We start from the raw sequence: 13826 nt of genomic DNA on the forward strand, positions 1-13826 counted from the left end.
CGTCCGTCCGTCTGTCACCTGGCTGTATATCATGAACCGTGATAGTTAGAGATTTGAAATTTTCACAGATGATGTATTTCTGTTGCCGCTATAACAACAAATACCTACTGAAAACTAAAATGAAATAAATATTTTGGGGGGCTTCCTTCCATACAACAAACGTGATTTTTTTGCTAATTTTTGCCCGGGTACGGAACCCTTCATGCGCGAGTCCGACTCACACTTGGCTGGTTTTTTCAGAAAGACGTAATACTAAGAAGCTGGGTAGAAAAAAAACGTGATACTTAGTAAAAATATTTTATTGCCGAATAAATAAAACAATTGCTTATCTAATATCACAGATTTAAGATAATGTTAATTTACGTTTAATATTCCAGTGCATATTTTGAAATATTTAGGTACCAAATTCGTGTCAGATGCAGTAACAATATAGTTTGAGGTGATAATCATGAACACAGCGGCTCTGTTCGCCATACAGGTTGAGGCGACTCACCGTGCCCGAAAGCTTCCACCCCTCGCTGTCGTACCTCACTGTGGCCTCGAAAACCCCATCGCCTGGCGATGTTTGTAATACCACCATATACTCCTTCCACCCCGTTTCGTTTTCATCCGGCCTTCCGGCCTCCAGCTCTGCTATTTCTATAACTCTAACCAACGACAACCGAGCGCAAACAGAATAATCACTAACTAAATCATTGAGGTGGCTAAGCACATGTGTTGCAGCACGTTTAGCTTCTGAACTTTCATTATGTAACGCAATATTCTTAAGACATGTACACCAGTGATCATCTATATCTGCCATCTTGCACGTACGATTGCTCGGTATTGGCAAGAATAAACTAATGCTCCTATTACGTGCATAAGCTTCTTTGCTTCTTTTAGATACCATACTGTTGTTAATTGTCCCTAAATCAACAAGATCCATTAGAGTGGCATGGATATCAAAAGGAGTTGTTAAACGTCTACTATTAAATTTCAAATTACTGTAAGCCTTAGGAAATGCTTCGCGGAATGATGGAGGAACCATAATGAACATAAACGGTAGTCGTTCCTCTAAACGCCCTTGTTTCGTTGATCGAATACTACCCCAACGAATGCCGTGGTCACTCATCAGAAATAATACTGTTTTATCTAAGTAATTTGTATCTTTTAATTTCTTAAAGAAGTCCAAATAGTCATCATCCATAACCATCGGATAATTTAAATGGTCATGGCTCATTGTAACCTCCCAAATAAAACCGAATAATTTAGAATTTTTTAAAGTATTCGTGAGATTCACTATGTAATCTAATAACACTTTGTAAAAGTAGTAGTCATTCATACACAAAAAGCTATTAAAATCCTTATTGTAACCAGCATATCTTTCAGCTTGAGTAATGAATGTGTGTGTATAGTAATCTGTTGGAGTACGAATAAACCCAGCTTTTACAAAGTTAAACATACCGAGACTCGAGCTGTCTTCCGCGAAAGCTGTGTAGTAACCGGCTTCTTTAAACCACTCCCACACAAATGGACAGTTATCAAATGTAGCTTTCGAGTTCGGGAGACATTTGTCTTTTAACTCCGAGTCTCTATTTCCCAACAATAGCGGAATTAAATTCGGGAAGGTATTATCCCCCACTTTGTTATAACCTAAGAAATCTATAGCACCATAATCTTTCAGAAAAGAAGCTGTTTTTGGCATCGTCCTATAAAAGTTTAATCGTGATACTGCATCAATGCCTAATATCAACACGTTGAATGTAGTTTCATTTGTCATCACTTCGCGTTTGATGTTACTACCTATTTTTTCAGGCGCTGACAGGTAAAATTGTTGATAAACTCTCGATTTATTGAAGTAACAAGTGACCTTTACAAATTCTTCGGCCATCGGTCGGTTAATGGAAGTGGTGAAATAGATACATTTATTGTATTTAACACGGCTGTCTATGGAAGAAGAAGTAATGTCATCGATGGTATTAGGTCTGTAAAATGCTTGATAGCAACAAAACAATAGTCTGCGGTCAGTTATATTGTAATAATGTAGGTTTTCCATATTAATAGTTATCTTCGATTTATTGTGTTTCAATAAAGAAACTTTTTGGTCGCGACATGGCTTCAAATTTTTTGGATATTCGACGAATGGTTGTACACTTACATCAAATAAATGTAGGAATGGCATGCTACATCCTTCTGTTCTGATAGTGAATCTTTTATCAGTATCGGTTGTATGTGGATATTGTCCCGATGTGTCGATCGGCGGGTTCATGAATAGTGTCAAGTCCATATTTCTGTACATCATTGAGATGAAGCTGCTACCACAGACGACAGCCAGTAGAATGAAATATCTGATGCGGACTGGCAAGGAGCCGAGTTTCCTGCCACGATTCATACTGAAATCAACCCAACCAAAAAGTTAATGTTATTACTTATAACAAAATATCTTTTACTAGAGGTTCATTTTGGGATGCATTTCATTTTTCATCCCACACCAGCAAGTGTGACCACATGGCCATGTCCTCGCAGCGCAGCGCGGGCTAGTGTGTACTCGGACCCGGTGAATACACACCACAACAGGGAAATGATGCTTGTAAACGGAATAGGTCAAATTATAAACAAGAACAACAATCTACATTTATTAAAAAAATAAGCTGCCATTTCTTATAATTTTTAATGTCAATGTCTTAGGTTAACATAAAAAAAATATTCACAGAAGTTGTTAACAACACTTATTACGTAGTATATCTAGAACACAACATTAATCATGTGTATATGACATTGTAACATTTTACGGATAGGCTCATTCAATAAAATTGTTTTGTATTGAATATCTAAGTTAATCTAAGGATCCAGTATTATTACAAATCAAACATTTTCTATGTGATATGTGGTTATTCTCAAACCTACTAAAGTATCTATTCCTAATGTTATAGGTAGGCTACAATTAAGTACTTTTGGCACTTTACTATCATCGATTTATTGTTCAGAATAAATTACATATGCATTGCACCATTATTTTTTTTAAACTGTGTTTATAATACATTCTCTCATAAAAGAATAAATTAAATGAAAATATAAATGTATATACTTACAATTATATAAGTAAAATATTATACACGTTAGCATTATGATGTTATTTATACACCATTATAAAATTAGGTATCATGCGTTTATTCATAGCGTAGAAAGATATCATTAAACAATATTATTTGAGAGAAGGTAATAGATGTCACAAAAATAAGCAGTTAGGTATTAACAAATATGAAATAGATAATGCAGACATCACACGTAATTAATCACATATTAAAAATATTATTATTTATTATCTATTTTCGTAACCACACACGTTTTTGTAACTACAATTCCATCACATTATAAAATCTGAAGATAACTTTAATAAATCGTCGAAAGATATGTCATGGTTAGTTTAAGGATATGTACATGTAAGATTTTAAGATGCTGAAGATTTTGAAGGCAAAGCATTAAACTACAACATACATTAATGTCACTAGCTAACTAGATACTAATTCGTGTATATCTTAATGACTACAAACGTCTAATATGTACAAAAATATCACGTTCCTGGCAAACAATATTTATTACATATTTTAGGCCCGGATTTTCAATCAATATCCTTCCATGTAACTAAAATATTTTGTTCTCATATAGCTACGTTATTTTGTCTATAAACATTTCGTAGAATCAACACTTGGTAATATCACAGCTTTTTAATATTATTTGGATTAAGATACTTATCCACAGTAGCAATAGAGTTTCAGTTGGTAGTGGTGCACACAGTGGCTCTGGTCGCCGTACAGGTTGAGGCGGCTGATGGTGCCGGCGAGGCTCCACTTGTCGCTGCTCTTGCGCAGCGTGCCCTCGAACACGCCGCCGCCCGGCGTCGTGCGCACCACCGCCATGAACTCGCGCCACCCGACTTCGTCCTTCCTCGGCTTACCAGCTAACATCTCTGTTACCTCCAAAACCTCGTCAAGCTTCAGCTGTGCACATTGTCGGTGCTCCGCTAAATATTCATTTAAATATTTTACCAGTTGTTCGGCGGCGTCTCGGGCGTCAAAACTCTTTGTAGGCATTTTTATACTTTTGTGACAAGTACACCAGTGATCGTCGATACCAGCCAACTTGCAAGTTCGATTACTGGGGACAGGCAAAAACAGACTGATACTTCTACTTTGTGCGTACGATGTCTCCGTTCGTTGTTTGATATTTACATCATTTATTTCCTCCAATTTTATTAAATCTGACAAAGTTGCATATATGTCGTAGGGTGTAGTCAGACGTTTACTATTTGCTTTTAAATTTTCGTAAGCCGATTTATAATTCTCTCGAAAAGATGGCGGTAATAATATATGAACAAAAGGTAAACGTTCTTCTAGGCGTCCTTGTTTAGTTAATCTTATTGCACCCCATCTTATTCCATGATCACTTAATAGTATGAGAACAGTTTTATCTAAATATTTATTATTATCAAGTCTTTTCAGGAATCTCTCGTAGCTGTCGTCCATTGCCATCGGATACGTCAAGTAATCATGACTCATTGACACTTCCCAAAAAAATCCAAACAACTTGGACTCTGCCAAAGTTGAAGTCAAATCCTGAATATAATCCAAAAGTACTTTATAAAAGTATTTGTTTGCCATACAGATATATGAATTAAAATCTTTAGTATTACCCACGTTCACTTCTGCTTCATGAATAAAAGTTCTTATGTAATAATCGGTTGGTGTTTTGATGAAGCCATATTTTGCAAAATTAAATGTACCCAATGTTGCACTATCTTCTCCCAGGGCTGTATAAAATCCGGCTTCTTTGTACCACTGCCATATAAACGGACAGTTATCAAAATTTGCATTATTATCAGGCCAACAAGTTCTCTTCAAATCAGTTTCTTTGATGCCTAGCAGCATCGGTGTTAAATTAGGAAATGTATTGTCACCCACTTTGTTGTAACCTAGTAATTCTATAGCACCTCTGTTTTGAAGGTAAGCCAAAGTTTTCGGCATGGTTCTATAAAAGTTTAGTCTTGAAATTGCGTCAATGCCCATCACAATCACATTGTAATAATCTGTTTCATTCTTATGAACGTCGGACTTATTTTTTTTGTTAAGTTTTTTGCGAGCGAATAGAAAGTACTGTTGGTATATCTGTTTTTCATTATATTCACAAGATACTTTTACAAATTCATGCTCCACCTTTATATAATTAATAAAGTCCTTGCAATCTTCGTATTGGACTCTGTCATCGACATGTTCTGAAAAAACATTAGCGATCGCATTTGGCCTGTGAAATGATCTGTAACAACAGGAGACGTTTCCTTCTTTAGGTACGTCATAATATTGTAAAAGTTCTTTATTAATCCATAAATATGTTTCGTTGTGTAGTATAAGAGAAAAGTTAGCGCTAGGGCAACTTTTTAACTTTGTTGGAGGTTGATTAAACGGTTTTACAGTTTCATCGAACGCTGTCAAGCCGGGTATCGTACAACCTTCTGTTTTAATTGTGTAACTTGTCTCAGGTTCCATTTCATAACCATATAAATTCAAAACCGATAAGGGTTGGTCATTATTGACGAGAAGTATTTCTGTACGATTGGTGATAGAAATGATAATGAAACTGCTACCAAAAACGATTGCGAGCAGAAAAAGATATCGGAATCGCATAGGGACCGACCGCAGCCTAGCGCCGCCCTTAGCCAGCTGAGCCATGCTGAAACAGAAACAAATTCTATCGTCATTTTTCCATACGTGAGGCCATCAGGGAGAAAGCTGGAAGCTAGCACTGATAGCCCTGGTAGATCAGCGCTGGCTTCCAGCGATGTTCGATAACTTTCTTTCTGCATACGGCTCTAGTAACATAATTGACAATATTTAGGTGTAATACGTGTAATAGATCAAATATCAAAATAGATAGATAGATATATTCTTTATTATGCACACCAATTAAAAATCAACAAGAATAAACAAAAATTTTGAAGTTGGTGACACAATGGGCGGTCTTATCGCTAAAAGCGATCTCTTACAGACAACCTTTGGATGGATTGTGACAAAAAGGAAATAACCATATCGCAGGTAGTTTTGGGTATGTGTATATATAAAACAATATAACAAATAGAATACATATATATATATATATATATATTATACATATATATATATATATATACATATATATATATATATATATATAATAGAAAGATATAACAGAAATATGTATATATATGATATATATTTAAAGTTGCCAATTAAACTTGACAATAGTCTGCAACAGTAGGGTATTATACCCAGTTACAAATTGGAAAGGTAGTGATTCCTTATCAGGTTCTTGAAGACGGCTAAAGATTGAGCCTGCCTTATTGTAACGGGCAATGCATTCCACAACCGCACAGCTTGAACGGTAAAAGATTTATCAAAGAAGTTAGTGGAATGCATTGCCATCTCTAGCCGCAAGTATAAATCTAGGGTTTCCTTTGACTTCTTCAACCCGATACTTTGTTAGTAGTAGGTACCTACCTGGACAACACGATACTACGTAATAAGAACTGACTATCGGTTATTGACTGCCAATAATATAGATTGTCAACTTGTGTGGCTCACTTATAGCGTTGAACTAAGCGGGAAATAAAAATTTAATCAAATTGACTTACTTGGAAAAATAAAGACGGGCCTTTGGCAAAGTCATTGCATGCCTTTAATAAGTGACATATGAGTGAGTACACAGGCAACTATTGTGCACAGTGCGGAACTATCGGCATTTATTTTTATAAGGCCTGCACTAAATATAATGTGAAATCTGATTTACCTAACTAAATCGATTGGATTTAGGTAAATTTACTTTTTTTAATGGTTATTAAGTAAAGTACCTACACATTTACATATACCTACATACATCGGAGAGTCGCCAATTACGAGTATCGCCGTCATAATTTCTACAGATTTTTAATCACTTTTTTAATGCCCTTTTTAAATATTGCCATGTACAATAAAATATATAGGGATCCTCATAATATCTCCACGTCATTACGTCAGTATTATACTATCGATTTATCTACTACTTATTTATTTGTTTGGATATAAAGTAGAGTGAAGAAAGATTTTTTTACAATAGGTACTTTTAAGGATTTATTGGGAGATAAACTACTAATATTAATAAATTTACTACTTGGTGTTACACATATATCTGACCCATTGTTCAGCTAGAGTAACAAACTCCTAAAAATTACTTATAAGATGTGATAATTATAGGATGTGTTTGTTTGAATAGGAAACTAAGAATAATAACAGATCACGGAAGAGCTCGTTACGACAAGATCCCATCTAAAGTCCGACCGCGCCAATAATTGCTTAACCTTATGATTAATCGTTATTTGCTTTGACTTAGCCACGAGCTCAATAGTAATTATTGGGAGACTAAAATCGGTTTTATCAATCAGTTACTTTTATCACAGAGCTCAGCTGTAATCATATCCTGGCAGTTTGCGTTACGAGTTGTTGATTGAAGTTGTGCGAAATCACAGACTTCACAAATCATTTACTGCGCTGTATTTTTTTAGGAAAATCGGATAAATATATGTAAGTAATTATATGGGTATTTTTAGCACTGGCATAAAGGTGTAATGAAATGCACTAAACTATATTTTTTGTATCTAATACATGTGTCATAAATAGGTAGTTATTTGTTTCAGTATCTATTATTGATTCCATAGTATTGTAACAGTTATTGTGAATTGGTGTTCCGTAACAAGTTCTAGTTAAAAGCATTCACTTACCTTTCAAGAAGTTAACTATCTTCGGATAAAAACGTATTACAAAAACTATAGCAATTGAAGTTACAATTACACATGTGCACTTGGATCTCCGTCATTTTTTCAATTAAAAATAATAATATTTAGTGGCGCACTGATTGAATCATATATGTTTTGACATTAAGTTGCAGCAGAGCCTTTGTATATATATACATGTTTTATTATGATGTCATTGAGATATGTAGCAGCCGCGTGTATTGGAAGCGACTGTGACGCGTCCCGGCGCGTGTTGTGTCCGGATTCAATACCGACTGAAAACTACTCAGTATGAAGTTCGTTTGGATGGTGGACTTAAGTATGAAACATGTAAGCAAGATAGCACTAGTCAGCCGAGTATCGCACAGGGAGACGGAACAAAAGGGTCGGGCGGAGGCTGCGCGCATGCGGATTGCGTACTCGACTCAACTCGGCACCCCTTGACATCTACCATGCTGTATGTGCATCTCAGTAAACGAACTACTACTTAACATCTCTGGGTCACCTGCAGCTCTCCCTCATTACACAGAGTATACTGGAGTGTAGTAAAATAGATTTTCCGCGATAACAAATACTTTTATATGAATTAGGTACTTAAACCTTGTGTTACAATAGGGTAGTTTCCTAAAAAATAATAATTAGTCCGTCTTGTAGATTGTCCAAAATTAAGCGATACGTATTTTTTCTTTTTTAAGTTGGATCAGAACTTGTTAAGATATAGCGTGTTAAAGTTGAGTGTGACGTCACAAGTTGCTACAATTTTCAGGAGACTGTGACGTAAAAGGCCCCCACTCCTAATTTTTGAAGCGTATCATCTTTGTCATTTTATGTTTAATTTAAAAAAGAAAAAATACGTATCCAATATTTTTTGATTATCTAAAAAGCGGACTAATTATTATTTCATTATTTCGACCCTGGAAACTACCCTATTAATATAATTTCAACACAGGTTTTCTGCAGATTAATAAATTCAATAAACTGCTTATTTATTTTGTTTGACATATAATGACTGGGAATGAGGTAATACGTCGTGAAAGGTCGTGGCGTCAAGAATCTTACATTTAAGTGTTGACAAAGTGCAAGAAAACAACACTAACTTCAGTCCTAATGCACCTATTTTTAAGAGGATATTAAACAGCTTTTTGCAATAATACATAAATTTATTTTTACACGTGCACTTATCTACAAAAACAAAATAATCTTAAATTGGGATCTTCAATACATAAGCTTCGGAATCCAGGAAAATTGAGGCGTTTCATGCGATTTATAAGTGTAAAAGTCTGATTGTAGTATCGTAACATTGTGTCAAAAATCCCACCTCCCGGCGCCATACGCACGATGACATTGAAATCCCGCCACTCGGCGCTTCTGTCATACGCCGGCACCAGCTCCTTCGCTATGATAATATCGTCTACTACGAGCTTCAGGCATTCTGGATAAGGCTCCAACATCTCGTTTGTTTGAATAGCCAAATATTTAACTGCAGCTATAAGTATAGGGTTGCTAGGTGACAGCTCTATATCATCATAGCAGGAGCACCATTTGTCACTGATGCCAGCCATTTGACACGTTCTGTTTCTAGGAATCTTTAAAAACAGGCTGATACCTCTGTCGTGCGTATAGTACTCAGTACTTCTTCTTAATATTTCTCTTTCAGTTAGAGCTTCCATCTCAATAAGATCTATTAACGTTTTATGTATATCAAACGCAGTTGTTAGGCGTCCTTTATTAACTTTTAAATTATGATATGCAAATCTATACTGTTTTCGAAATGAAGGTGGCACCACTATAAAGACGAAAGGAAGCCTCTGCTCTATCTGACCTTGTTTTGTGAAACGTATACCTCCAATATCCAAACCATGATCACTTAGAATGATCAATATTGTGTCATTTAAATATCCATCCTTTTCCTTTTCTTTTATTAATTTAACATAAGCTGCATCCATTATAATGGGATCCACTAAATTGTAGTGTGACATAGATGTTTCCCAAAAAAGGCCAAATAACTTAGAATTTTTCAGTGTCGTAGTTAGTTTTCGAACATAATTTAGAAGAACTTCAAAATAGTATTTATCTCCCATACAAGCGGATAGGTTTTGGTTATATTTGTTTAGATTTTCAGTCTCATGTATGAAAGGATGTAAGTAGTAGTCGGTAGGGCGGCCTCTAAAACCAGATTTTCTATAATTGAACATACCGAATCTGGAAGTATCCTCCACTAGCGCGGTGTAATATCCCACATCTTTAAATCTTTCCCATATGAAAGGACAGCTGTCCAGCGTAGGCCACCTGCTTGTCCAGCAAGTTGTTTTAAGCTCCGAGTTATTCATGCCGACTAGAACAGGTATCATGTTGCGAAAAGTGTCATCTGCTACTGTGTTGTAGCCTTTTAATTCAATTGCGTTAAGTTTTTTCAACAATTGCAAAGTATTCGGCATTGTGCGGTAAAAGTTCTGCCTAGATACGGATCCAATTCCCATTATTATAATGTTATACATTGTTTCATTTGCAGTCTTGAATGGCAGTTTCCTATTCAATGTAAACTCTTTTTTCGGTGTAAAAGTAAAGTATTGCTCATATATTTCTTTATTGTTATGAACACAACTAACTTTTACGAATTCATTGCTCACTTCTATGATGTCATGAAACATAATGCATCTAAGATATTGAACTCGGCTGTCAACCTGTGCGGAAGATATATTTCTTGCGGTTCTGGGGCGATGGAAGGACTCGTAGCAACAATCAAAAACTGAATCGTGTGTTATATTATAGTATTCAAATTTTTTTTTTGCTATCCATATGTGTGTTTGATTACTTTCCAACAAACGATAATTATGGTTTTTACATGGTCTACCACGAAATGTTGGTGCATACATGTATTTTCTTATGGGTAAACTTTGCATGCCAACCGCCGGAATGACACAGCCCACAGTATTGATTGTGAACGTTTCATCACTGTTGTGACTTTCGAAGGAATCATACGATTGAGTAGTATTGCCATATTCTTCAAGGAACTGGGCCCCATTTGAGATGCACCAAATCGGTCTTCCTGATAATATAAGATTTAGTAAAACGAAGGAAATGCCTTTTCCGTATCGACGAATCATAGCGGTGTCACCAATGTTTTCTACTTTTGGGTTTACCGCGTTTTAAGTTGTTTTGGCAATAACTTTACCGGATTTCTTTATCGAACGTAGGAAGAACACTACTCAAAACGTTTGGATAACATTGAAATTTGTTGAAAAACTGTCATTTCCTTAGGAAGTACAATTGAATGTGTAATTATATTGACAAAACATTGTTATTGGTTTACGATGTACTTAACTAGGACTAGTCAACTAATGTAGACGCGTGAAATATTAATATTGTTTTTTAAAGAGTTGAACCAACCAAAGGTTAGCACCCCAACCAACAATTTTGCCCTATAACCAAACCTTATATCTCAAAAAAGCTGAGTGAACGATGTATAAAGGATTCGGTGGTGACTGATTGTTGTGTAAAAGCGTTTGACAACACATTTTGGCTTTATAAGTTTATACAGCAAAAACGACCTATTAAGAATTGATGTAAAGGTTTACTTCACAACATTATATAGCTGTTATAGTCAGGCGTTATAGCAACCTCCATTGTTACTAGTATACAACGATAGAACTTTATAACAGTGTTTACTGTCGCCCTAATGCGCCTGATTTGCGCAATAAAGGTTCGAAACGAACTATAATGTGTCTTTCGTTGTAGTAGAGATGACAACTCAAAAATAGGACGATATTGTGATATTGAGACATTTTAGATCGTCGTTACAGTACATAGTACTATAGTGGGCACAAAAAGTCTACAACAGAGTGATTTGGTGATATAGCTGAGTTTCAAATTATATTTATGTAGCTTAATTGCCATATATAAGGTTGTTAACGCTCGTTATAGTTGTAGTGATAAACTTATCACAAAGACACTTTTTTAGAAGAGTATTGTTTTTTTATAACTATTATAGTCCCTCTATTACACAATAGTAGTATAACGGAGCTCTTATCTCTTTTAAAACATTATTACCGTGTATAAAAGCAGGCTAGCAATGCTTTTAAATGCTAATTCAGTTTCGTAAAGGCACTTCTATCGCTCTTCTACAACAATATTGACGTTTTGATTCAGCGTAATTAATGCGACAACCAATATTTTTTGAAGACCCAATTATAGAAAATGGTTCCGTACAAAATATAGTTCACGTCAATGAAGAAATGGAGAATTATTCAAATGGTTATAATGATTCTAGATGTGACAGTTTTTCAGGTCAGGCAAGTACCAATGCAACTTTTCTAAGTTTGTATGCACTTTCTAAGTATATCTTGGACACCAATGGCTGATAAAAAAGGTGAAGGAAAACATCTTGAGGAAACCTGGACTATAAAGTCTGAAATCACCAACCTGCATTGAGCAAGCGTGGTGATTAATGCTCAATCCTTCTCCGTGTATGAGGAGGCCTGTGCCCAGCAGTGGGACAGGAGGCGGCGCGAGGCGCAGTGTGGGAAACAAATTTAATCGGATGGAGACATGTAGGTACGTAGGTTTAATGCTTGTCTTGCTATGTAAACTTCAAAACAACGTAATTAATAAGAGATATTTATTTTTTCTATAATTAATAAATAGTAAAATACCTAATGGATTTGTAGTACGAAAAGTTTTAGCCAATAGGTAGAATAATTAATCACAATAATAACATTCATCAGGGATGTAGTGGTCATAAATAGACATAATACCGCAGCCCCGACACCAGAAAAAAATTAAGCTTGGTAAAGATATCATATATTTTTTGCGTATGATGAAGTGCCTTGGTAAAGATGAATTGGTATGTAAACCACAGTTAATACAATTCTTATTTAACACAAAATGTGTAATTTCCCACGGCCACTCCACTTCTGCAAGTAGCTTGAAATCGTCACGAGTCAAAAACTTATCGATGTCTATAATGACTACCATTTTGCAGAACATTACACTGAAAAAGAAAAAAAACAACACTATATTGACAACCTTTGGGGGAGGCCTTTGCCCAGCAGTGGGACAAAACAAGCGAATTAAAAAAAAAAATTGACAACCTCAGAGTATTAAATAATAACGAAAAAGTATAACTCTGACGTCGTAGTACCTGCAGCTGTATAGTAAACCCATGTTTTCTGACGTGGTATTTTTATAAGTTTAACAAAAAGTATTCATCACATTATGGAATAAGGACAAACAACAAAACAAAGAAACAAGCTCAAAAGGAACCCTAATTTCATGTAATGGTGGTTGTAATATCTATGATAACGAGTACTATAATAGAGTTTAGGAAGCTGGAAGTATGTTTATGTCTTAACATTTGTAATTTTTTTAGTTAAAGCTCATTAATTCGAAGGGGGCATTCAAATATTGTCGTAAACCCATACATAGTTTATCAGTAAAATTACAGGCGCACGTCATTTTCCCCGTAAGAGACGAATAACTAGATTACAAAATAATATCTAACTTACCACGGTCTCCTCGTCTCTTCTGATTTATCTTTTATTTCTCTTCTAAATAAAACACTGCAGCAGAGTGAACGAATGTAAAATGAATGAATGATGAATATTGTAATGGATTCATGAACTCTTCTACAGTTCTTAAAAAGTGTTTAGTAGTGTTGCTGTGGCTTGTATGTCACCAAATATAGAGATTGCGTTACTGTTACATCACTGCAACGGGCCCAAATTGTCATGCCTGATATCGTTATAGTTGTACTTTAAGACTGAATGGAGATATAATTGCGCCACTTTCTTTGTAGGTGCACCTTCTTTGGCCTTTTATTTGACCATCGATTAGTTTTTACAAAACGTTCTATGGCCTTCTATACAACTAACTTTTGCTGGTTGGGACTAATAGTGTACTAAAGATACGGTGAGTGCGACAAGTTTAACAGCACTAGTTAAAATACCCAAAAGAGAAGTAAGACCGAGGTACCACATCAAATCATGCTTACTTATATGTATAAAAGAAAAAAAAACTATTGTAAACTGTTCGGTCGCTAGCAGTTACTAAC

The 13826-nt window shown here is 35.4% G+C and overlaps 3 protein-coding genes across 7 annotated transcripts in view; all 3 read right to left on the reverse strand.

The window, feature by feature from the left end:
- Positions 1 to 13826, reverse strand: part of LOC110373064 (uncharacterized) — a 14236-nt gene continuing 410 nt past the window's right edge. The window contains exon 2 of the mRNA XM_049852065.2: positions 1 to 2372. Within this exon, the coding sequence (XP_049708022.2) occupies positions 413 to 2371 (1959 nt within the window). The 5' untranslated portion in view covers position 2372 and the 3' untranslated portion in view covers positions 1 to 412. The remainder of the gene's footprint in view (positions 2373 to 13826) is intronic.
- The window catches only part of LOC110373063 (uncharacterized), a 19584-nt gene continuing 8389 nt past the window's right edge, over positions 2632 to 13826 (reverse strand). For 3 of the 5 annotated variants that reach the window (XM_064035304.1, XM_064035303.1, XM_021330174.3), the window contains exon 2: positions 2632 to 5706. In XM_064035304.1, coding sequence (XP_063891374.1) covers positions 3732 to 5705 — 1974 coding nt within the window. In that variant the 5' untranslated portion in view covers position 5706 and the 3' untranslated portion in view covers positions 2632 to 3731. The other 2 variants (XM_021330173.3, XM_021330172.3) reach the window with 2 other exon arrangements.
- Positions 8936 to 13820, reverse strand: LOC110373065 (uncharacterized). The gene is made up of 2 exons (XM_064035305.1): positions 13282 to 13820; positions 8936 to 12767 (listed from the first exon to the last, which is right to left on the reverse strand). Exon 2 carries the CDS (start codon positions 10882 to 10884, stop codon positions 8956 to 8958), a length of 1929 nt encoding a protein of 642 aa, XP_063891375.1. The 5' UTR covers positions 10885 to 12767; positions 13282 to 13820; the 3' UTR covers positions 8936 to 8955.

Source organism: Helicoverpa armigera, chromosome 6, assembly GCF_030705265.1.
Source record: "Helicoverpa armigera isolate CAAS_96S chromosome 6, ASM3070526v1, whole genome shotgun sequence".
Classification (NCBI taxonomy): domain Eukaryota; kingdom Metazoa; phylum Arthropoda; class Insecta; order Lepidoptera; family Noctuidae; genus Helicoverpa; species Helicoverpa armigera.